Source organism: Castor canadensis, chromosome 14 (assembly GCF_047511655.1).
Source record: "Castor canadensis chromosome 14, mCasCan1.hap1v2, whole genome shotgun sequence".
NCBI classification, from domain to species: Eukaryota; Metazoa; Chordata; class Mammalia; order Rodentia; family Castoridae; genus Castor; species Castor canadensis.
In genome coordinates this window covers 10,487,624-10,511,641 of record NC_133399.1, presented here as the reverse complement: position 1 = coordinate 10,511,641, position 24,018 = coordinate 10,487,624, and the positions used below count along the sequence as shown (strand labels likewise).

At 40.1% G+C, this 24,018-nt stretch overlaps 1 protein-coding gene across 26 annotated transcripts in view; it reads left to right on the top strand.

Moving 5' to 3' along the window:
• Nucleotides 1-24,018, top strand: part of LOC109678387 (uncharacterized) — a 128,238-nt gene that overhangs the window by 90,320 nt on the left and 13,900 nt on the right. For 19 of the 26 annotated variants that reach the window (XM_074053778.1, XM_074053779.1, XM_074053774.1 and 16 more), the window contains 2 exons: nucleotides 18,794-18,998; nucleotides 19,199-19,305. The exons of 5 other annotated variants lie outside the window; for them this stretch is intronic. In XM_074053778.1, coding sequence (XP_073909879.1) covers nucleotides 18,935-18,998; nucleotides 19,199-19,305 — 171 coding nt within the window. In that variant the 5' untranslated portion in view covers nucleotides 18,794-18,934. Of the gene's footprint in view, nucleotides 1-18,793; nucleotides 18,999-19,198; nucleotides 19,306-22,562; nucleotides 22,661-24,018 lie in introns of those variants that run through there. 2 more of the 26 variants (XM_074053783.1, XM_074053784.1) reach the window with 2 other exon arrangements.

Genomic DNA, 24,018 nt, shown 5'->3' with positions numbered 1-24,018 from the left:
AAAATACACTTGCTAGTGTATTTTTAAATTAGTTATGTTTAAAAGTCACTGAAGATGTTTTTAGTAAATGTTGGAAATTTAATTAAATCATGTCTTTGTATTTCTTTTTTTGTTATTGTAACCAGTTATCTGACTGAAATAATAGAAAAGGGGGAATTTATTTATGCTTGGCACTTCACAGGTGTCAGTCCACTGTATAGAAGCACTGTGTGAGTGATGCATAAGTTCAGCTGCTCCTTCTCTATTGCTCTTTGCATCTATGTCCAGTATGACAGTGGACATAAAATAGCAATTCTAAATTCCCCCGTTCAGAAGGGTGAGTGTGCTTCAAGCATCCACACTTGGAAAGTACCTTGTAAATGATGCACCTCTCACCATATTGTGCTTTTCTGCCAGTTAATATCTATTGCTAATTTATGAGCCTGTGTACAGAATGGCAAAGAAACATGTCATAGTAATTCTCAAACACACAGAGATACAATCTGAGTATGTAGTACATGCATTCCTTCTTCACAGCACTGCTTGAATGAGTCATCTTTATCCTTAGATGAATGATTTCTGTTTTTGCAGCACTGGGTCTACATGGCTCACTATGGGCAAGCATACTGTATTTCAGAACTAGCTAATACTAGTTAGAAGACTAGAAAGTGAGATGCAAGTTTCTGTTTGGCAAGCCCTTTTGAATGATGCATCTCTGCCCTAGTAAGAGCAAATACTGCTTCTCAAGCACATATTCTGTATTGTTCATTTATAGCTTATAAATAGTGTTAAAAGGTGGAGACTTGTTTTTGGCAGCATCGGGGTTTGAAGTCAGAGCCTCATGCTTGCTAAGTAGGCTCTCTTACAACTTGAGCCACTTTGCTAGCCCCTTTTTGTGATGGGTTTTTCAAGGTAGGGTCCCCTGAACTATTAGCCCAGAGTTAATTTTGAACCATGATCCTTCTGATCTCTACCTCCTGAGTAATTAGGAATACAGGCATGTCCTGTGATATATCAACATCCTTGCTCTTGGGCTGGTGAAGTGGCTTAAGTGATAAACTGCCTTGCCTAGCAAGCGTGAGGTGCTGAGTTCAAAAAAAATCCTTGTCATTAACTCACTAGGTAATATTAAACCTACTCCCACAAATCATGAACCATTTCTACAGGCATGTCCATGTATCATGGAGTGTCATGAGGGACAGAATCATTACATGTGGTTGAAGACTACTGTGTTAGAAGCTGCAGTGGTCACCTGAGTTGGGTACAGGACCAGGTGCCTTGAGTAAGCAGCCAGAAGAATCCAGATAGCCTTCCAAACAGGGAACTACTTCCCTGTTCCATAGTGTTGCAACTCAACACCAGGCTATGTGCCTCTACCTGCCATGCTTCACTGCTACATTTTTCCTCCTGTTTCCCTTCTACTGGAGCCGAGTTTTCCATGAAGTGACCACAGAAGACAGAAGACTCTCTGTCTGATGATCTCATCCTCAAACTGGTGGAAGGGCAAGTGAAAGGGACACATTGAACTCAAGCTGTCCTGTATACTGTGCCTCTCCTTTAAGGCTATGCTGATGGCCTCTCCAGGAAGTCAACCTTGAAGAGCTGTTCCCCCTCACCTCCACAGAATTGGAGGAATGTAGAGCTGTGAAAATAGGAGAGGATTTTCTTGGGAACTGTATGTTCCCAGTGTCTTCTGCTCCAGTTGAATAACCCTGTCTCTCTCCTTGGTTAATAACGGTGATGCAAAGTAGACCCTCTAGCACCAGTGACACACCTGCTTGTGATGTATCCTTAATCTGTATGGGTTCATTCCAAGACCACCCCCATTAACACCTGTAATTTCTGGTGTTACAGAGCCCCTTATACACAGTTTTTTTTTTAATTCCTGAACCTATAGACCGGGGATGAAGTTTAGTATTATAAAAGTTGTGAAAGTGCTGTTTCTCACAAAATACCCTATTTTACTGTGCTTGCCCTTCTTCTGAGGTCATACAGTGGCTACCTGATGAGACAAAGTGAGGTGAATTAGAGTAGGACAGACAGTGTGGGATTGCACCATTGCATCGTAGTCCTCTCATTGCAATCTATTGTAAATTCATACATTTTCTTTCTGAAATTTTCAATTTAATACTTTTGGACTGTGGTTGAAAGTGGAAAATGAAACTGAGGATAGGAAGTTAGCTTGTTCTTTGACACCATGCCTCCCTCACCTGGACCCCAGGGTTGAGTACATACCCAAAGACTTGGTAAGCCCCACCATTACAGGATTGATAACTGCAACCAATGTTTCAGCTCTCACACACTGAAGTCACCTGCACCTCTCCCAGGCTGGTGCTTCATGTAGGTGAATCTTATGTTCTGTGGCCTCAGAAGTGGCGCATTATACAAAGCTTCCATAGCCATTGCCCTTAGGAGAACTGTAAGTAATGAGTCATCCCCACAGGTCTGATTGACATTGCCATATTGGGATCTCTGAGATGCCTCCATCCTTGTGAAAGTCTTGGGCTGGGCTAAGAGACTGAGACATCTTTTGACATCTAGGTGCAGGATGTCATGTCTGTACAGCTCTAGTGTCCTGCATGCATAGAGGATTAGCACCATGTGGACAAATACTAATCCTTTTTACCTCCACAGGCAGCCAAACAAGCCATACAGTAGTCAGTGTGAGTCACAACTGGGGTGGCTATGTAGAGTTGCATCAGAGTGGAAGGAACAGATCATGGGTAGGCCTGTGCAGAGATGCTCAATAGACCGTACATTCCCTGGAACGCTTCCAGTAAATCATCTATACTCAATGCCCTAGAACCGTAGGCCCACTATGGTAGGGTCAGCACTGAAGATGTCCAAAACACCTTCAGAATGTTATATTATGAAGAATACTACATGACTTATTTCTATCCTCACTAATGTTCTTATCAAAGGGTCCATTGATGTGTTAAGTTTCCATTCCTTTGACAAAATACCTAAGATAAAGAACTGAACCAGGTGTCATTGGCTCACAACTGTATCCCTGGCTACTTATGAAGCCAACATCTAGAGGATCATGGTTCCAGGCCAGCTTGGAATTGCCCTTAACAGAGCTTTCAACACTACTTTCCCAAAATGTGTAGGTTTAATAAATGGCTTGCTCCATTTAAAATCTTTGGCAATAAAAAGTGAGAGCTTCCTTAAGTGATATAAAATATGTTGAAGCTATAGTGTTCAGGACACTATAGTTTTAGCACAAAGAATATCAAACATATAATAGAGAATGGAAATATTCAGGGGGCTGACATGTTTACAGAGTCCTGATTCACAATAGAGAAGGCATTGTACAATAGTGATAGAAATCACAAATTTCTTGCTCAGAAAATCTTGGACAACCAGGCTCCTACTTGGGATCATGAAATGTATTCCCATCTATCCCATGCACAATAGTGAAATTATAAATTGGAATGAGAAAGATAAAACTTAAACACGTTGAGAAGTCAGTGCAAATTATATTTTGACTGTCATAAGAATTTCTTCATAAGAAAAGAAGTAAGAATTCTTGGTGCTGGTGGCTCTCAACTGTAATCCTAGCTACTTGGGAAGCTGAGAGCAGAAGGATAACCGGTTGAGGACAGCTCGGGTATTTCACAAGACCCCATTTCTTAAATAACCAGAGCAAAATGGACTGGAGGTGAGAATTGAGTGGTAGAGTGCCTGCTTTGCAAGCACAAAGTCCTGAGTTTTAAACCCCAATCCAACCAAAATAATAAAAGTACTTAATATAATCCACACCTCAACAAGCTACAGAACAAAAATCTTTGTATAATAACAATAGGTGCACAATACCAGTATGCAAGAAAGATAGAAGCTACTGATACTGAGAAGGAAGAAATAAAACCATCTGAGCACAGATGGCATAATTGTCTGTGTAAAAGTCCAAAATAAATACTCCCAACACTAACATTGTATTAGCAGTGAGATATTGTAATAACTGTAGAACACTCAGTCCATGTAGTGTCCATCATATTGCTATGTATAATAAATGACCAGTTGGAAATGTAATTAAGAACATACCTTTTAAAGCTGGGCTCAATTGTCTTTGCCTATAGTATCAGCTACTTGAGAGTCTGCAGTAGATGGAACACCTGAGCCCAGGAGATCAAGACCCAGCCTCGAACTATACCAACACCCTGCCTTAAAAACAAAGCCCACACCATTTATATGTTACCTATTGGCAGAAGGGGGTGTGGAAAAAGGGACAGAAACAATTTCACAGAAAATCAAAGACCAATTAGGGAAAAGGCTCATCACCAGTGGTAATAATTATAAAGCAATGTATTTCCATGAAATTTGAGGTCATCAAAATATAAAAAATTGATTTTTTTCAAATGGGTAGGAGCAATTATAACAAAATAGCACTTGGGGACAAAATCAAGACTGGCATTTTGAACAACATCAAAAAACAAATGAGTTTGTTTGTGGCATGAGAGTGAACGGGATCAACTGCAGCCTCATCTGCCAACCTGTGTGTGCAGATGGAGACAAAGATCACAATAACAAAACCTTTTCAACATAATACTGATGCTATATGAATGGCAATAAAAACGAATTCAAAAAAACAAGAAGCAAAACAAGGTAACTCTACTTAGAGATAAATAAGTGGCAAAGCTATGAAGAATGTCCAAACATTCATCCTCTGCTCATCTCTAGATGCAGGCATAGATGGAAATAGGGAGACACAACAGAAATTACCATGACCTGTTTATTCACCTGCGTGGTGCTTCCATGTGATTGTATGTGCATTTGTTCACTTAAACTTAGTATAAACAATTTATTTTGAGAAATCTCTAGGCTTCTTCAGAACTTATCAGTATGTGATAAGGATAAGAAAATTCCAGCCAAGAAAACCATGATCTTACACTCAAATAATGAAATGCATTTTTCCCTTTGATAAATGGTCTCACTACAAAACCCAGGTTACTTTGGAACTCAGTATGTAGCTTAGTTTGGTCTGAAACTCACAATTCTCCTGCCTTGGCTTCCCAAGTTCTGGGATTATGGCATGCTCCAAGGAGGACAGGTCATGTACCATTGAGTCAAGCCAAACAGTGTTGGGGAAAGGATGTCATCACTTACTTTGCCATGGTGCTGGAGCCAGATGCATATTTATACACACTGTTTTTTCTACAAGAATACCATTTTTAACATTAAAAGGTCCAGGTGCAGGCAGGGTGACTCAAATGGTAGAGTAACTGCCCAGCAAGTGTGAAATCCTGAATTGAAATGCCAGAATCACTAAAAAAAATATGTATATCAACATAAAATCAAAGAAGATCAACTCAGGCATTAATAGCCCCTGTATGTAATCCTAGCTACTCGAGAGTCAGAGATCAAGAGGATTGAGGTTTGAAGCCATCCTTGGCAAATAGTTTGCAAGACCCTATCTGGAATATACCCAACACAAAAAAGGGCTGCTGGAGTGGCTCAAGTGGTAGAATGCCTGTATAGCAAACATGAGGTCCTGAGTTCAAAACCCAGAATCACCAGAGAGAGAGAGAGAGATTAAATATAAAATCCAAAAAGGTCTGTAGAGATTAGACTGAGACTGATCAAACTGTACTTTGAAGAAAATAGCAAGGAATAAAGAAAGGGATTAAATAATGAGAAAATAGTTCTCAAGAAGTCATCACAATCCTTAATATGTATTCTGCTAAGAGAAGCATGAAATAACATGAAATAAAATCATAGAACTGAAGGAAAACCACAGATCCACAACTGTATCTGGAGACTTCAACACACCTCTCACTGGCAGATTAAGAAGGCAGAAAATTAGGAACAACATGATTGAGAGCAACAGCTTCACCTGTCAGTCAGACCCATTTGACATTGCAGAATATTTAATCCAACTGCAGAATGCAGATTATTTTCAAGACCACATGGGACATTCAGGAACACAGACCACAGACACCAGCGCCCAGACGGCTTGGGAAGACACGGACCACAAAGTGAGCTAAGCAGTACACGGTACTCCCACAGGCAATCCTGAGCCAGATCAGCATAGTCCCCTGAACAGACTGACCCCCACCCAGGGAAAAAAGAGAAACTGAATAATAAGCAATAACAACAAAAAAGACACATACCAAAGAGGACGGGGTGACCCTGAGCGCTGAAGGGGGTGGAGGGGAAATCCCTCACAAGCCAGCTGGAGATGGCAGGAGCGGTGGCACACCCCCAGCAACCAGGAGTGGGAAAGCTTGCAAAAGTGGCAGTGGGAGAAAAACTCCACGGGAAAGGGGGGAAGACCCACTTCCCACATGAGCTGTAAGTAAACAAGCCAGCCAGAGAAGGCAGGAATGGTGACAAAAACCCAGCAAACAGGAGTGGGAAACATTGTAAAAGTGGGTGGGAGAAAAACTCCACAGGAGAGGGGGGAAGACCCACTTCCCACGTGAACTGTAAATAAATACGCAGGCCTGAGAAAGCAGGTGCAGTGTCACCTCCCCCAGTGTGCTTGGAAAGGGGAAAGCTTGAAGCAGAGGCTGAGCATAGGAGAAATCTGAGTAAACAAAGCCTGAGGGGCTACATGAGTGTTAAGCTCACTCCTGAGATCTGCATAAATAATGCCTCCAGCAACAGCAGGCTGACAGCAGCGGGCAGGTGAGCCACAGCCACAGATAGTGATTAACAGAGCAGTCTCCAGACTCTTTTTTCTCTCTTCCTTTGATGAGACAATAACCAAACTACACCTGCATGCTGAAAAACTTACTGATACTGTATTGCATTTGAACTTGTACACTTTGTGCAAGTTTTTTTGTTTTGTGCTATTTTATTTTATTTATGTTTTTTTCCCTTTTGATGAGACAACGATAGAATTACTTCTGAGACACTATCTCCAGGATTGGAGGATGAGGGATGAACACTAAAATTATTAGACAAAAACTTTATTGCATTTGAACTTGGAGATTTTTTTATATATTTATTTATTCATTTATTTTGAGAGTTAATTCTCTTTTATTACCTCCCTTCCCTTCTTTCTCCAAAGAACCATTTTCAGGAGTAAGATATAGTTTCTTCCAGTCCACTTCAAAGTGCTTTTGCACCATACATTTGTGAGTTCGTAGTCAATCAATGATATTATAATCTGTGTGCTCTTAGAGTTTCCATAGATGATGTCTTACATAAAATTCTACATCCTGCTCTTTTCCCACTTACTGTATTTGATATCTGTCTGTATTGGTTAAGATCATAGGATCTGGAGCCAGACTGTTGGGGTTGAATTCCAACCATATCATTACCCTCGGTGTGATTTCTGCTCTGTACTTTATCTGTGAAATGTGGATTCTAGTAGTGTCTACTTTATTGGTTGGTTAGAAGGATTAGTTGCATTGAAACAAAGAAACCATGGCTGCCACAGGAAGAACTCAAATAACTGCTGTTTGTTGTTATTAAAGATGCCCCTGGCTGTCCATCTCTGATATAAAGATGTATCACAGCTGATGTTCATTTCCTTGGAATTCCTCTTGTGTTCTCAAGCAGGATGGCCAACCTTGCTGCATAGGGGTGTACTCAAAGCACTAGCTGTGGAAGAGAAATCATTTATTTATTTATTTTTATTTATTTATTTTTAGTTTCAATCCTCTCTCTGTCTCTCTAATGCCTGTTCAGCTTACTGTTGATTCGTACACTATCTCTCCCTGTTTATATCTTTGAAACTTTTTTGTTGTTTGTTTTGGTTTTTTCCACTTGTTTATTTGTTTTTCCCTTCTTCTTTAACTTCTTTGCTTTCCATCTCATCTGACCCCTTCATTCTGAATATCACCATTGTTATTATTACAAGCTAGAAAATACTTAATTGCACACAGTACAGGGACAATAACAACACCAAGGGCAATGACAGGAAGACAGAAACAGGAGGGAAACCAGTTTCTCCACAGCAAAAAATTAGTACAGAGACCAGAGGGAAATGAAGAAAACAGATACTCAGATCCAGACTCCAAGAAAATGAAGATAAACTATGCCAAAGAACCCAATGAAGCTCACAAGAACAATCTAAAAGAAGAAATACTACAGGTAATCAATGAGGATTTTATAGAGATGATACTGGATATGATCAACCAAAATGTACAGGAGACACTCAAGAAATTACAAGACAAGAAAAATAGAGAATTTGAAAAAGCACAAGGAGAAATAAAAGAAACCATAGAAGCACTGTATGAACACCAATGTGAAAGAAAGGACACAATTAATAAAGAGATAAATGAACTCAGAACAAAAATAGACAACATTAAAGAGGAAGTAACTCAAAATATGGAAAACCTGAGAAAAAAGAATGAAACAGAATTGCAGAACAAAATGGAAGTCCAATCCAGCAGACTAAAACAAACAGAAGACAGAATCTCAGAACTTGAAGATGAAATGGTAATTAAAGGAAAAACCGAAGAACTAGTAGTTAAACAACTCAAGACCAGTGAAAAGAAAATGCAAGAACTCACTGACTCCATCAAAAGACCAAACCTGAGAATCATGGGCATTGAAGAAGGAGAAGAGGTGTAAGCAAAGGGAATGCGTAATATATTCAACAAAATAATAACAGAAAATTTCCCAAATCTAGAAAAATCTATTCCAATAAACATGCAAGAGGCCTCCAGAACACCAAATGGACCAGATCAAAATAAACTACCCAATGGGATATCATCATTAAAACAACAAGTACAGAAACTAGAGAAAGAATATTGAAGGCTGTACGAAGAAAAACAAATAGTGTACAAAGGTAAACCCATCAAAATCACAGCAGACTTCTCAACAGAAACATTAAAAGCAAGAAGAGTTTGAGGTGAGATCTTCTGGGCACTGAATGAAAATAATTTCAACCCCAGAATACTCTACCCAGCAAAACTTTCATTCAAAATAAATGGAGCAATAAAAGTCTTCCATGATAAACAGAAATTAACACAATATGTGACCACAAAGCCACCACTACAAAAAATGCTTCAAGGGATTCTGCACACTGAAAGTGATACCCAACCTAACCATGAAAGGGCAGGCACCACCAAACTACAGGAAAAGAAAAAGCAAGAAAGTAGAGAGTAACCTCAACTTAGGCAAACACTATCAAACCTTCAAACAACTAAGACAACTAAATGACAGGAATCACCACATACCTATCAGTACTAACACTTAATGTTAATGAACTTAATTCCCCCAAAAAAGGCACTGATGAAATGGATAAAAAAGGAAGATCCAACAATTTGTTGCTTACAAGAGACCCATCTCACTGACAGAAATAAGCATAGACTTAGGATGAAAGGGCGGAAGATTTACACCCCCAAAACCAGGCAGGAGTAGCAATACTTATCTCAGACAAAGTAGACTTCAAACCTACATTGATCAAATGAGATAAAGAAGGACATTCCATACTAATAAAAGGGGAAATACACCAAAAGGAAATAACAATTATCAACCTATATGCACCTAATGTCAATGCACCCAATTTCATCAAACATACCCTGAAGGACCTAAAAGCATATATTAACTCCAACACAGTGGTTGTGGGAGACTTTAACACCCCATTATCATCAATAGATAGGTCATCCAAACAAAAAATCAATAAAGAAATCCTAGATCTAAAATATACAATAGATCAAATGGACCTACTTGATGTCTACAGAACATTTCATCCAACTTCCACACAATATACATTCTCCTCAGCAGCCCATGGAACCTTCTCCAAAATAGATCATATCCTAGGGCACAAAGCAAGCTTCAGCAAATATAAGAAAATAGAAATTGTACCATGCATTCTATCTGATCACAATGCATTAAAACTAGAACTCAACAACAAAAGTAATGACAAAAACTATGCAAACAACTGGAAACTAAATAACTCATTGCTTAATTAACAATCGGTCATTGATGGAATAAAAGAGTAAATTAAAAAGTTCCTGGAAGTCAATGAAAATGGAAACACAACCTACCAGAACCTATGGGACACAGCAAAGGCAGTCCTGAGAGGAAAGTTTATAGCCATGAGGGCATATATTAAAAAGACTGAAAGATCCCAAATCAATGACCTACTGATACATCTCAAACTCCTAGAAAAACAAGAACAAGCAAATCCCAAAGCAAATAGGAGATAAATAATAAAAATAAGAGCTGAAATCAATGAAATAGAAACCAAAAAAGCCATACAAGGAATTAATGAAACAAAAAGTTGGTTCTTTGAAAAAATAAACAAGATTGAAGACCCCTCACAAACCTGACTAAAATGAGGAGAGAAAAAACCCAAGTTAGTAGAATCAGGGATGCAAAGGGGGAGATAGCAACAAACACCATGGAAGTCCAGGAAATCATCAGAGACTACTTCAAGAACCTATATTCAAATAAATTCAAAAATCTTAAAGAAATGGACAGATTTCTAGATACATATGATCATCCAAAACAGAACCAACAGGACATTATTCATCTGAATAGATCTATAACACAAAATGAAATTGGAGCAGCAATGAAAAGTCTCCCCAGAAAGGAAAGTCCAGGACCTGATGGATTCTCTGCTGAATTCTATCAGACCTTTAAAGAAGAACTGATACCAACCCTCCTTAAACTGCTCCACAAAATAGAAATGGAAGGAAAACTGCCTAATACATTTTATGAAGCCAGTATTACACTTATCCCAAAACTAGGCAAAGACACCTCCAAAAAGGAGAACTATAGGCCAATCTCCTTAATGAAAACTGATGCAAAAATCCTCAATAAAATAATGGCAAACTGAATTCAACAACACATCAAAAGATCATTCACCACGACCAAGTAGGCTTCATCCCAGGAATGCAGGGGTGGTTCAACATATGAAAATGAATAAATGTAATAAACCACATTAACAGAAGCAAAGACAAAAACCACTTGATCATCTCAATAGATGCAGAAAAAGTCTTTGATAAGATCCAACACCATTTCATGATAAAAGATCTAAGAAAACTAGGAATAGAAGGAAAGTACCTCAACATTATAAAAGCTACATATGACAAACCTACAGCCAGCATTATCCTTAACAGAGACGAACTGAAACCACTCCTTCTAAAATCAGGAAGTAGACATGGATGCCCACTATCTCCACTCCTATTCAACATAGTACTGGAATTCCTAGCCAGAGCAATTAGGCAAGAAGAAGGAATAAAAGGAATACAAATATGTAAAGAAACTGTCAAAATATCAATATTTGCGGATGACATGATCCTGTACCTTAAAGACCCAAAAAAATCTACTCAAAAGCTCCTAGGCACCATCAATAGCTATAGCAAGGTAGCAGGATATAAAATCAACATAGAAAAATCATTAGCATTTCTATACACTAATAATGAACAAACTGAGAAAGAATATATGAAAACAATTCCATTTACAATAGCCTCAAAAAAAATCAAATACCTTAGTGTAAACCTAACAAAGGATGTGAATGACCTCTACAAAGAAAACTATAAACTTCTGAAGAAAGAGATTGAGGAAGACTATAGAAAGTGAAGAGATCTCCCATGCTCATGGATTGGTAGAATCAACATAGTAAAAATGTCTCTACTCCCAAAAGTAATCTATATGTTTAATGCAATTCCCATCAAAATTCCAATGACATTCATTAAAGAGATTGAAAAATCTGCCATTAAATTTATATGGAAACTCAAGAGGCCACGAATGCCAAGGCAATACCCATTAAACAGAACAACGCTGGAGGTATCACGCTACCCGACTTCAAACTATATTACAAAGCAATAACAATAAAAACAGCATGGTACTGGCACAAAAACAGACATGAAGACCAGTGGAACAGAATAGAGGACCCAGATATGAAGCCACACAGCTATATCCAACTTGTCTTTGACAAAAACAAGTTTAGCACCTTTGAAAAAGGCACTAAAAATATACTATGTAGAAAAGACAGCCTCTTCACAAAAACTGCTGGGAAAACTGGTTAGCATTCTGCAAAAAACTGAAACTAGATCCATGTATATCACCCTATACCAATAATAACTTAAAATGGATTAAGCATCTTAATATCAGACTCCAAACTCTAAAGTTGATACAGGAAAAAGTAGGAAATACTTTGGAGTTAGTAGGTAGAGGTAAGAGCTTTCTCAATGGAACCCCAGCAGCACAGCAACGAAGAGATAGCATAGATAAATGGGACTTCATAAAACTAAAAAGCTTCAGCTCAACAAAAGGAATGGTCTCTAAACTGAAGAGACCACCCACAGAGTGGGAGAAAATATTTGCCTGCTACACATCAGACAAAGGACTGATAACCATAATATAAAGGAAACTTAATAAATTAAATTCTCCCCAAATTAATAAACCAATAAAGAAATGGGTAAGTGAACTAAACAGAACTTTTTCAAAAGAAGAAATTTAAATGGCCAAAAAACACATGAAAAAATGCTCACCATCTCTAGCAATAAAGGAAATACAAATTAAAAACACACTAAGATTCCACCTCACCCCTGTTAGAATAGCCATCATTAGTAACACCACCAGCAATAGGTGTTGGCAAGGATTTGGGGAAAAAGGAACCCTCTTACACTGTTGGTGGGACTGTAAACTAGTACAACCACTCTGGAAAACAACTTGGAGGCTACTTAAAAAGCTAAACATTGATCTACCATTTGATCCGGCAATATCACTCTTGCTGATATACCCAAAAGAATGTGACACAGGTTACTCCAGAGGCACCTGCACACCCATGTTTATTGCAGCACTATTCACAATAGCCAAGTTATGGAAACGGCCAAGATGCCCCACTACTGACAAATGGATCAAGAACATGTGGTATTTATACACAATAGAATTTTATGCAGCCATAAAGAAGAACGAAATGTTATCATTCACTGGTAAATGGATAGAATTGGAGAACATCATTCTGGGTGAGGTTAGCCTGGCCCAAAAGACCCAAAATCGTATGTTCTCCCTCATATGCAGACATTAGATCAAGGGCAAACACAACAAGGGGATTGGACTTTAATCACAAGATAAAAGCGAGAGCACACAAGGGAGATATGAGGATAGGTAAGACACTTAAAAAACTAGATAGCATTTGTTGCCCTCAATGCAGAGAAACTAAAGCATATACCTTAAAAGCAACTGAGGCCAATAGGAGAAGGGGAGCAGGAACTAGAGAAAAGGTTAGATCAAGAAGAATTAACCTAGAAGGTAACACCCACGCACAGGAAATCAATGTGAGTCAATGCCATGTATAGCTATCCTTATCTCAACCAGCAAAAACCCTTGGTCCTTCCTATTATTGCTTATACTCTCTCTACAACAAAATTAGAGATAAGGGCAAAATAGTTTCTTCCGGGTATCGAGGGGGTATGGGAGAGAGGGAGGGGGTGGGGGAAGGGGTCAGGGGTGGGAGAGGCTTAAGGAAGGGGGTGGGGGAGGGGGGAGAAATGACCCAAACATTGTATCCACATATGAATTTTAAAAAAAAGGAACACAGACCACGTTCTGAGCTACAACACACACCTTAACCAATCTAAAGTAGAAATCAGGTAAGGCATGCTCTCAGACCATGTTGGAATGAAACTGGAAATCATAGAGACATAGCTGGAAAACCTCTAAAAATTGCAGGTGTAATCCCAAATTTTACATGACACATTTACCAAAGGAAAGTCTCAAAATAAACTTAATTGCTACAAAACACAGGAAAAGGAATATACACCTTAACACCATTTCTGGAATGGAGAAAAAGCAGTGTATAGGGAGAAATTTAAAGCAATATATGCATACGCTACAAAAGGAGAAAAATCTCAGTTCGGTGGTGTAATATAACACTTCAGAAAAATGAGAGAAGAGCAAAAGAATCTTCAATCAAGCCATGTGCGATGGTTTTTACATCAACAAGTTTATTTTTTGTGAGACTGGGATTTCAAGTAGGGGCTTGCAGTAACAAAGCAGATGCTCTACCACTTGAGCCATACCTCCAGCCCATTTACTCTGGTTATATGGGGATGGGGTCTTGCTAATCATTTACGTGGGCTGGCATCAAACTGAGATCCTGCCAGTCTCATCCTTCCAAGTAGCAATGATTATAGGCATGAGTCACCTGTGCCCTGGTACATTAGCAACGTTTGGAAATTAACTGCATTCTTACATGTTGACTAAATGAAAACACCACAACTTCCCTTGTACTCAGCATTTCTCAGTACCATAGTACATATGTGATTTTATTTTATGCTTTTATTATTATTATTATTTTGAGGTACTGGGGCTTGAAATCAGGGAATACAACTTGAGCCACTCCAACAGCCCTTTTAATAGCGGGTTTTTTCCGAGGTAGGATTTCGTGAACTATTTGCCTGGAGCTGGCTTCAAACCATATTCCTCCTGATCTGCCTCCTGAGTAACTAGAATTACAGGCATGAGTCACATGTGATTTTTTATTCTTGAATTCAACAGGGCTGACTAGAGGCATTTCCTCATAGTTTATATTGAAGTCCCCTCACTTGTTCATATGTTTTCATATTTGCTAGACAGATTATGTGATTAAGGAGGCTTTCCCACATCTCATAATTAAGAATTATCTCCAGCATGAGTCCACCCATGTTTCTAAAGTGAGTCAGAATAAGTTAAAGAATTTCCACACTGCTTGCATTCATTCCATTTCTCTAGAGTGTGTGTATTCGAAGACTATTCAAAGAAGACAAGGCTTTTCCACAGTGATTACACATCCAGGGGTTGTCTCCACTGTGCTGTTGTTTATGTCTTTGAAAGCTAATGTCCCAAGTGAAAGCTTTTCTATGGTGCTCATGTACGGAGCAGCTCTCTACACTGTGATACAGACCCTGTGCTTGAACCTGATGTAAAGTCATGAAGACTTTCCCACAGTGCTTACACACATAGGGTTCCTCTCTAGCGTGTTCTTTCATGTATTTCAATGCAACTAGAAAAACTAAAGGCTTTCCCGCACTGTTTACATACATAGGGGTTCTCCCCAGTATGAATGTTGTACTTTCTAAAATGTCTGTCACCAGTGAATGCCTTGCATATTGCATACAGATATAGGGATTCTCTTCAGTATGAATTCTGTCATGTTTTTCTTACAGGACAGAAAAAGAAAAACAAAGGCTTTCCCCCAATTCTTACATCTATAGGGCTTCTCTTCACTGTGAATTAGTTCATGCTTTCTTAGAGAACTGGAACAAGTTAAGGGTTTTCCACATCACTTTCATGTATAGGGTTTCTCTCCACTGTGCCTCATTTTATGAAGTTGAAGAGAAGTGGCATCAGTGAAAGTTTTCCAGAAGCATTACACACAAAAGGTTTCTCTCCCATGTGGATTCTTGCATGTCTTTGAAGGGGATTGGAATGAGCAAAGGTTTTTCTACAACACTTACATGCATTGGGCTTCTCTCATTTGTGAATTCTCTCATGTATACGAAGGGAACAGAATGAGTAAAGGCTTTCCACATTGCTTGCATACATAGGGTTTCCCTCCATTGTGAAGATGTTTATGTCTTTGAAAGGAATTGGAAGAAATGAAAACTGCTTACATTCCTGAAGTTTCTCTGTAGTATGAGTCTTGTCTTGTATCTGACTGGAATTGAGACATCTAAAGGTGTCATCACAGTGTTTAATGTCATGGAGTTTCCCTCTAGTGAGTCATGGCATGCTTCTGGAGGCACTGAGACCTGGAGGCTTGCCCATGTTTCTTAGTTCATACAGCTTCTCTCCATATTCCTGACCCTCATTCAATGTGTGTCATGTGACAGGTCTGTGGGGGACCTGTCTGAATTTACTGAATTTAAATGTTTGAATATTTGAAATGAAAATAAACTCATACAAAGACTGGTACCAATCTATAATGCATTACTTATCTGTAATGTATTTCATTATAGATATGGAAGTACTTCAGAATCCAACATGCTTCCTGTGGTGTTTAGCATTGTGACTCAGAAACTGGCAGCTTTTCTAAATATGACATAGACATGCCAGATACCTATGTGGGAGTCAGTATTACACTATCATACATGAATAACACTGTTTAGAACGTAGCTATCCATGTGCCATGTTGCAGGGAAAACAGTTGGATCATGATCAAAACTATTTGAGAGAGACTCTGTGAGTGTGTGTTTGAACTCGGGACCTGTGGTTTGCCACCCAGGCATCCTACAATGCCTTCAGCCAAGTCCAAAATTTTTATAGAGGATTAAACCAACACATCTTTAGATGAATCGTTAATGAACAAAATCTTTTTAATCAATTCTTTTTCATTAGGATATATTCATTGTGCCTGGATGATTCATCATGACCATTACAAATAGGCTTATATTGATTGGATACTTGCTAGATCACCCTCACTGTCTTTCCCTCTTAGCCATCCTCTGCCTCACTTAAAGCAATGTGAGAAGTTTCTTTGTTCTATTTCATATAAGTTTATGAAGTCCATCAGCCATATACCCCACCATTAATCTTCATTCACTCTCCCCCATTCCACAAGTATCTCACACACACTTTTTTTATTTTACAATCCTGTCATTCATTATTAATATTTAAGTCAAGGTTGAAAGGGGTTTTTCAAACAAACAAAATCTTAATAATGCATTCCCTCTGGGCTCCCTTGGCTCAGGCCTCTAATCCTTGGTTCTCATGAGGCAGAGATCAAGAAGATTGAAGTTCCTGGCTTGCCAGGGCAAGTAATTTATGAGACCCTATCTCAAAAATACCAAACCCAAAAGGGGCTGGTGAAGTGGCTTGAGTGATAGGGTGTTTTCCTAGTCATGTCAGGCCCTGAGTTCAAACACAAGTCAAAAAATATGAAATAATAATGCATTCCTCATTTTAATGTGTTCCTCATTTTTCTGTACAAGTGATGTGGCAAAGAAACTCTGAATGTAACAAACGTTGTCATCATGTCAAATTCTTCTACCAGACTCCAATACATATTGTGAACCTGAAAACTCATTGAGGAGTAACACCATGTGAAAGCTACCTGGGTGAAAAAATCCTTCTTGCTCATTCATCAGTAAATGTCCCCCATAGAACTCTCATGGGACACAAACCATAAGAGGATCAGGAATATGGATAAAAGCTTTAACAGTTCTCATCAAATACATGAAGGGACTCCTACTCCACAGAAACCATGGTGATGTAAGCAGCATGGGAACGTTTTTTATTCCAGTTATTTCCAAGTCCCTTTAGAGCATATGAAACATTTCACTGTGAAGAGAGCCCCTATGTATGTGAGCAGTGTGGCAAAGCTTTCATTTGGTGCAGTGGCTTTTGAAGACATAAATGAAGTCACAGTGGAGAAAGTATCTGTGTCTGTGAGCACTGTAAGGAAGCCTTGTCTTATTGACATGAACAAATGCACACTGTGAGAAAACCCTATGAATGCAAGAAATAAGGAAAATCCTTCATTTGCTGATGACCTGAAAAACATGGGTGAAATGGTGCTGGGTCATTTCCTAAATACAGAATGTGGGAAAGCCCCATTATCACATGATGTTTCTAGGAAGCATGACAGTGCATCAGGAAGGGAAATAGCTGTAACATAAACTATGGAAAAGGCTGAACTCACCCCAGTTAAATTCAAGAACATTAAATAGTATATTAGGGTGAGAAATCTGCATAGAATACATGTTGCAAAGTCTTCACTTAGCCAACATCTAAGAATGCACCCAAGATCAAAATCTTTTTAATGTGAGAAATATAGCAGAGTTATCATTAAAAAAATATACATTGAGCCAGGTGCCCATGACTCACACCTGGAATCCTAGCTACTCAGGAGGAAGACATCACGAGGACTAAGATCCGAAGCCAGTCCTTAGCAAATAGTTTGTAACACCTTATTGATAAAGTACCTAATAGAACAAACCACTGGCAGACTGGGAGTGGCTCAAGTGGTAGAGCACCCACCTAGAAAGCTGTAGGCTCTGACTTCAAACCCAAGTACTACCAAAAAAAAAATCCACAGGTATAATTTTAACAGATGTACTAAATCACCTTACTAGCCAGCCTTGGCAAATTATTCAAATTTGTATTCATCTTTTTTATTCTTTTCCTTCCCCCGTGCTGGGGAATTCATATCACTCCTTCAGCATCCTTCTGGAGCATCATGCTCATTCTATCACTGAAAGGAGAGATAGAGTCTTTGGGAATATGCAGTTTCTGAGATGTGTGAGTAAGCCCGGAAAAATCCAGAAGCCTAACACTCTCGGGCTTTCACTTAAAAACCCCATTTCCCCTTTGTACAATCCTATAGTTCCTTTGTTCCCTGCATAGCTGTATTCATGAGTGTGCCTGGGAAATTAATAAAGCTTATTTCCTTTTCTCCATAAACCCTACTCTATCATGGTCAGAGTTTGGAAATTCGGTAACAGTGGAAAGTTCTCATTCTGTGGATTCGTATAAATACAAGTCTTATGAGATCTTGATTTCTTAGCATGCTGTAGAAATCACACAATGGAAGCAAATATTGTAAGTCCTTTATGTGATTGTTTTATTACCAGCTTTTTGTTTTAGTAGCACTGGTGTTTTCCTCAGGACCTCATGCTTGCATAGCAAGCATTTTACCATGTATGCAGATGTAGTGGGTCTATTTTTGTTGTTGTTTGGGGTGGGGAGGTTGAACTAGGGGCTTCATGCTTGCAAAGCAGTCAGTCGAGCCACACCTCTAGTCCATTTTGGTCTGGTCATTTTGGAGATGGGTTCTCTCAAACTATTTGCCTGACCTGGCCTAAGACTTCAATCCTCCCTGATCTCAGCCTCCCGAGAATCTGGAATTACAAGAGTGATACCCTGACACCTGTAACTAGTGGCTCATTTTTAATTTTAATTTATGATTACATATCTTTCTCCCCAGGCAGGCACTTTACTCCTTGATCCACACCTACAGACCCACAAACTTAATAAAAGTACTGATTTCAAATAACAGCATGAGATGTTTCTGAGACGTGGTAAGAAGCAGGTGCCTGGTCTGGAGCGTCCGGAACAGTTCGGATAAATGCCATTAGACCCGAGACTGGGCCAGGTTCGCCTAAGGGGAGGACGCCTGGACCAGAGGAAAGGTGAGTGGACTCTTTGACTTGCACTTTGCAGAGCCAGGGAGCTGACAGGTCTTCTGTCACTCAGGTCTGAATAGGGAGGGGCCTGGCTCATCAGCCAATCAGGAACGCTGATGTGTGAATGCAGGAGCTGTCCAATGAGGAGCGCGGATACATGGAGAGCGCCATTGCCAAAAGCTGATACTCCGTTTTATTGCCGCCAGATTCAAAAGTCCTCTTTTGTTCTGAGGAACTCCAGGTGTCCAGCCACAGCGGTTCTGTGTCCTCTGATTTCAGGCTCCTAGGGACGACGCCAGGAAGCCGGGAAATGGTGAGATATCCGCCGGGGTCGTGGAGCAGCACCGGGGACCGGCTGGAAGCGGTGGTGGCCGACCCAGCCTTCCCCTGGCCCTGGTGTGTGGTCCGCGTGTGCATGGGCTCCGCTCATCTCTGGCTTCTCTGGGCCTCAGGGTGGGGCTGGGCCGGGGCCACACCGGTGTCTGTCCCCTTTGTGATGTGAGGGGCCACCTCAGCAGCCTGTCCCCTTGTGGGCAGCTCGGCCCCGCGTGTCCCCAACGGCTTGGTGACAGTGGTCACTGGCGGCCCTTGCCTTGCGTGTGGCTCGGGTGGGGCGGGGTCCCCGTGCCGCCTCAGTGGCGCGATTTTCCTGAGTCTTCAGGAAGGGGGGAAATGATACCCAGATGATACGCAGGAATTCTCAGCTGTTGCGGGTCCTTGGGTCCGCTGAGCATGAAAGCAGAGGCTGACCCGAGCAGCAGAGGTCAGAAAGATTTTACTTGTAGAGAACAGAAGAGGAAGACTGCAAGGGGGCATGCAGCAGGACTCAGAACCCGGTGGTCCCATGGGTCAGGTCTGAAATAGGGTTTTATAGCCTTCTTGTATCGCCGGAGGGCGGAGATGTCTCTTAGGAGCAAACAACATTACCTGGGAAGGAAAAGTGTATCACGTTTTGGGACCTCCTGCAGTCTGTCCTTCAGGAGGTCATGTAAACTCCATGACCTTTGCCCAGGCACTGGCCATGAACCCCGACTCCCAAGTTCTCCCCATGTCACCTGAAGTCCTGGAAAGGCTGACCCCTGTACAGGGTGGCTGATGGAGCGGAGGGAACACTGCAACCCTCTGAAGTCACGGTTACTCTTCTCTTTGTTTCTAGACCTGGTTTTAAAAAGCAAAAAATGATGGAGGAGAAGATACAGTGTTTGAATGGGGTGTGGCAGCTTCTTGTCTGACAGAAGAAAGGACTTAGGAGGGGACACTGGGGTTTTCCCAAGCAAGTACTAAAAGCAAGCCAAAACTAGGAAGGACACTGCCTTACAAGATCCTTTTGGAACCACCTCAATGATTTATGAGGAACCTCTGCCTAAAATCTCAACTGTAATTATATCCTCATGAGTTCTGGGCCTCACCTTTGTAGAGACTTTAGACCTTAGCCAAAAAACAGGGCAGAAAATTCACACAACTGGTGACAAAATATGTCACAGGTTAAAAGCAGAAGAGTAAGAGTGTAAAGACTTGAGGTCACTGTCAGTTTATTGTCTGTCTTTTGTGGATTTTTCAGTCACTTGTGGTTTTGTCCATCAAAACTGCTTCACCTGAACCTGCGTGTCAAGGTTGTGTTAGTGGCAGCTGCCTCTTCTGAGCTGACCTTGGCTAAGACTCTCTCATGTGGAAAGGCAGGGTGTTAGGTCCCTTAGCTCCTCTAAGGTGAGGGTGAATGGGCTGTTCAGTCTAGGGAGGAGCAAAGGATTCAAAAATGGTGTGTGTGGTGGGACATGATGGAGGGTGCAACATCAATTCTGGGATCATAGAACATGGTCATCTGAAGTCAGCCTGTCCTTAAGGTGATGGTACAGGAGAAATGGTGGGTCGGCTCAGGCCAAGGGTGGGTCAGACATCCCAGGTTTGGTGAAAGCAAGAAACTTAAGGAGAATTGGGTTAATTGGTTTTTGGTTTTTTTTTTTTTTAAACAATCATCTCAGCTAACAGTGTTTGTTTGTCTTCTTATGCAGTGCTGTCACTTTTGACCATTGAAATGTTTGTTCCTTTTGAATATTTACATTCATTTTCACATATTTTTAAACCTTATTTTTTTTGTGTTGCTGCTTGCTGAACCTAGGATACTCATACATGTTTGATAATCTATAGCTTTCTTAGTCCAAAGCTCTTCAGTGTTATTAGGCATTTGATATACGTAGGACATTAAAAGGCTTTTTGGACAGTTTAAAGCTGTGATTTGGAAATTATAGTATTTTTTTTTGGTGTTACCAGGGTTTGAACTCAGGGCCCCAATCTTCCTAGGCAGGAACTATTTCTACTTGACCCACTTCACCAGCCCTTTTTTATGATGGCTTTTTTCCAGAGGGTTTTGCAAACTCTGCCCAAGTTGGCTTCCAGCCAAAAGTGATCTCTACCTCCTGAGAAGCTAGGAATACAGGAATGAGTCACTGACTCCAGACTGATATTACAGAATTTTATATATCTGTTTAACCCTCAAATCTTGGTGACAGCAAACTCTTTGTAAGGATATATGCCATCCCTTTCCTTCTTTTACCTGTTGACATTCCCAAATAAAAGGTATAATTTTTACTTACTTGCATACTGAATCATCTTTCTTGAGTCCTGTCTAGTTTTTCATTCAGACTAGTACACACATCCAATTTTTGTCTCTCTGTGTAGTCACTTCCCTGAGATGGAACTTGGTTATTTTTCCCTATGGGACTGGGGCTTAAAGTCAAGGCCTGGTGCTTCCTAGGTAGGCACTCTAATCCTTGAGCCACTAAACCAAGTGTTTTTTGTTGGGAAGTTTTGAGATACTGTTGGGCAAACAGTTTGTGTGGATTGGCTTCCAACCCTGATCCTCCTGATCTCTACCTTCCTGTCCAGTTAGGTTTGTTTTTTGGTTTTCATGTTTTGTTTTTATTGAATATCTTTGTTGTTTTGAACTCAGGGCCTCGCACTTGCTAGGCAAGTGCTCTCACTTCTTGAGATATTGTCCCAGTCCTTTTTTGTGATGGGACTTTTGAGATAAGGTCTCAAGAACTAGTTGTCCAGGTCTGGCTTCAAACTGCTCCCCTCCTGCTGTGTGACTCCTGAGTCACTAGGATTACACACATGAGCCACCAGCATGCCTGGCCCAATTGAAGTTTTGATTCCTTTGGACATTATGTCTGCATTTCCCCCCAGTCTTTGTACTCAAGGTTGGTTTTTTTTTTTTTCTAGAATAAAATGGTATTAACAAACCAACAGAAAATAGGAGGTCATTGTATTATGCCTTACAAAATCAAATACAGTTACATTATATTTGAGAGTCACTGATCACATAAGGCTTTCTGTGAGAAAACATGAATTCAGCAAGTTTTATAGGTCAGCACTGTTGCTTTCTTCCAAAAGAACAACTTTCCGTGGGCATGGCTTCTCCTCCTGTTAGCAGACACTGTACTGTGTTCATCCTGCACAATGAATACTGTTTGCATATGGCTGAAAACCTGGACATTTTACATCTGTAAAATATAAAGTTGGATTTTGAACTAATCATTTTTTTAATGTTTTTTCTTTTCCTCTTGCAAGGACAGATGTAGAAATCTCTAACCAAAGGCATGGGAATCCATTTGCAAGCCTAATGTGTCTCGATCACTCAGATAACAGCCACCTCCAGCAAGCAGCATGTGAGCTAAGATTTTTTTTTTTTTTGTATAGAAAACAATGTAGAAAAATCTGTCTCCAACAACTGATGACATCCTTTACCATACCATCTCTTAGCTTGCCTGAATGGAAGTGAAGTGAACCCCATCCAAGTGTCACTTTACCTGCTCTGACTTTTCATCCCAACCTGTTTTCACTAACCCTTAAACTCCTGGTCCCACTCTCATATGCTGGTACTCCCATCCTTTGAATAGGTACACTTCCTATGTATAGGAAGTGCCTTCTGCATGGAGGCTCTCTGGGGATATGTGACATAGTGATGGAGCATTGGATTTGAACTCAGGGCCTTCTGCTTGCTAGGCAGCCACTCTTTTTCACTTCACTTGAGCTATTCCACTAGTCCTCTGTTGGGTGTTTTTGAGATAGTGTCTCTTGACATATTTCCTACTGATCTCTATTCCTGAGAAGGTAAGAAAGCAGGCTGGCTCACCAGAGTCAGCAACCCACAGTATCTAGGAAGGCACTCTACCACTTGAGCCACTCCGCCAGCAACCCACAGTATCTAAATCTTTGATGGATCCTACATTTTTCTCACATTTGAAATTTCTTTATGCAACTATGGTAAAATAATTTCCCATATTCTTTGAGAGTATGAAGATTAGGTTTTCTATTTAGGTATATGATTCAAATAGACCAAATAAATTATAGGCATGAGCTGCTGTGCATGGCTTGGTTTTGTTGTTGTTTGTTGTTTTGATTTATTTCAGTGTGACAGGATGAAGTATAGACATGGAATTTAACTGGAGAAAGAGAGAGAAATATTTCCTGACCCACTGAGGAAATAAAGCAAAGACTCCTGTTTTGTTTTTTTTTTTCCTTTTATGCTATAGAGTCTCCCTAAGGAGCCCAGGATGAGAGTGAACTCACAATCCTTCCTTTGCCTCCCATATGCTTGGATCAGTGGCTGGAACCAAGTTCTTTCTTGGCTGTATTTACATAATATTTTATATATTTTATGTTGCTATACCGAATTGTCAGTGCAACAGTAACATGTATAAAAAGAAAAAAAATCGACAACAACAAAAACAATTGACAGGCTAGGAATGTTTACCTTAATGGTAGAACATTTGCTTAACAATCCTAATGCTTTGGACAAATCTCCAGCACCATACACACAAACACAAAGAAAAGAAGGGGAGAGATTTGGGCTGGGAAAAATCCATTGATGGATTTAACTTTAAAATAGTCTACTGGAATGTGGTTGAACTGTGTAAGGTAGTGCCTACTCGGGGCCTTCTTCAAAAAGATACACCTTGTCCATGGCCCCTCCCTGTCACCCTGTCTACCTCCTTTCACTATAGGATTACCCACTTCACTAGGG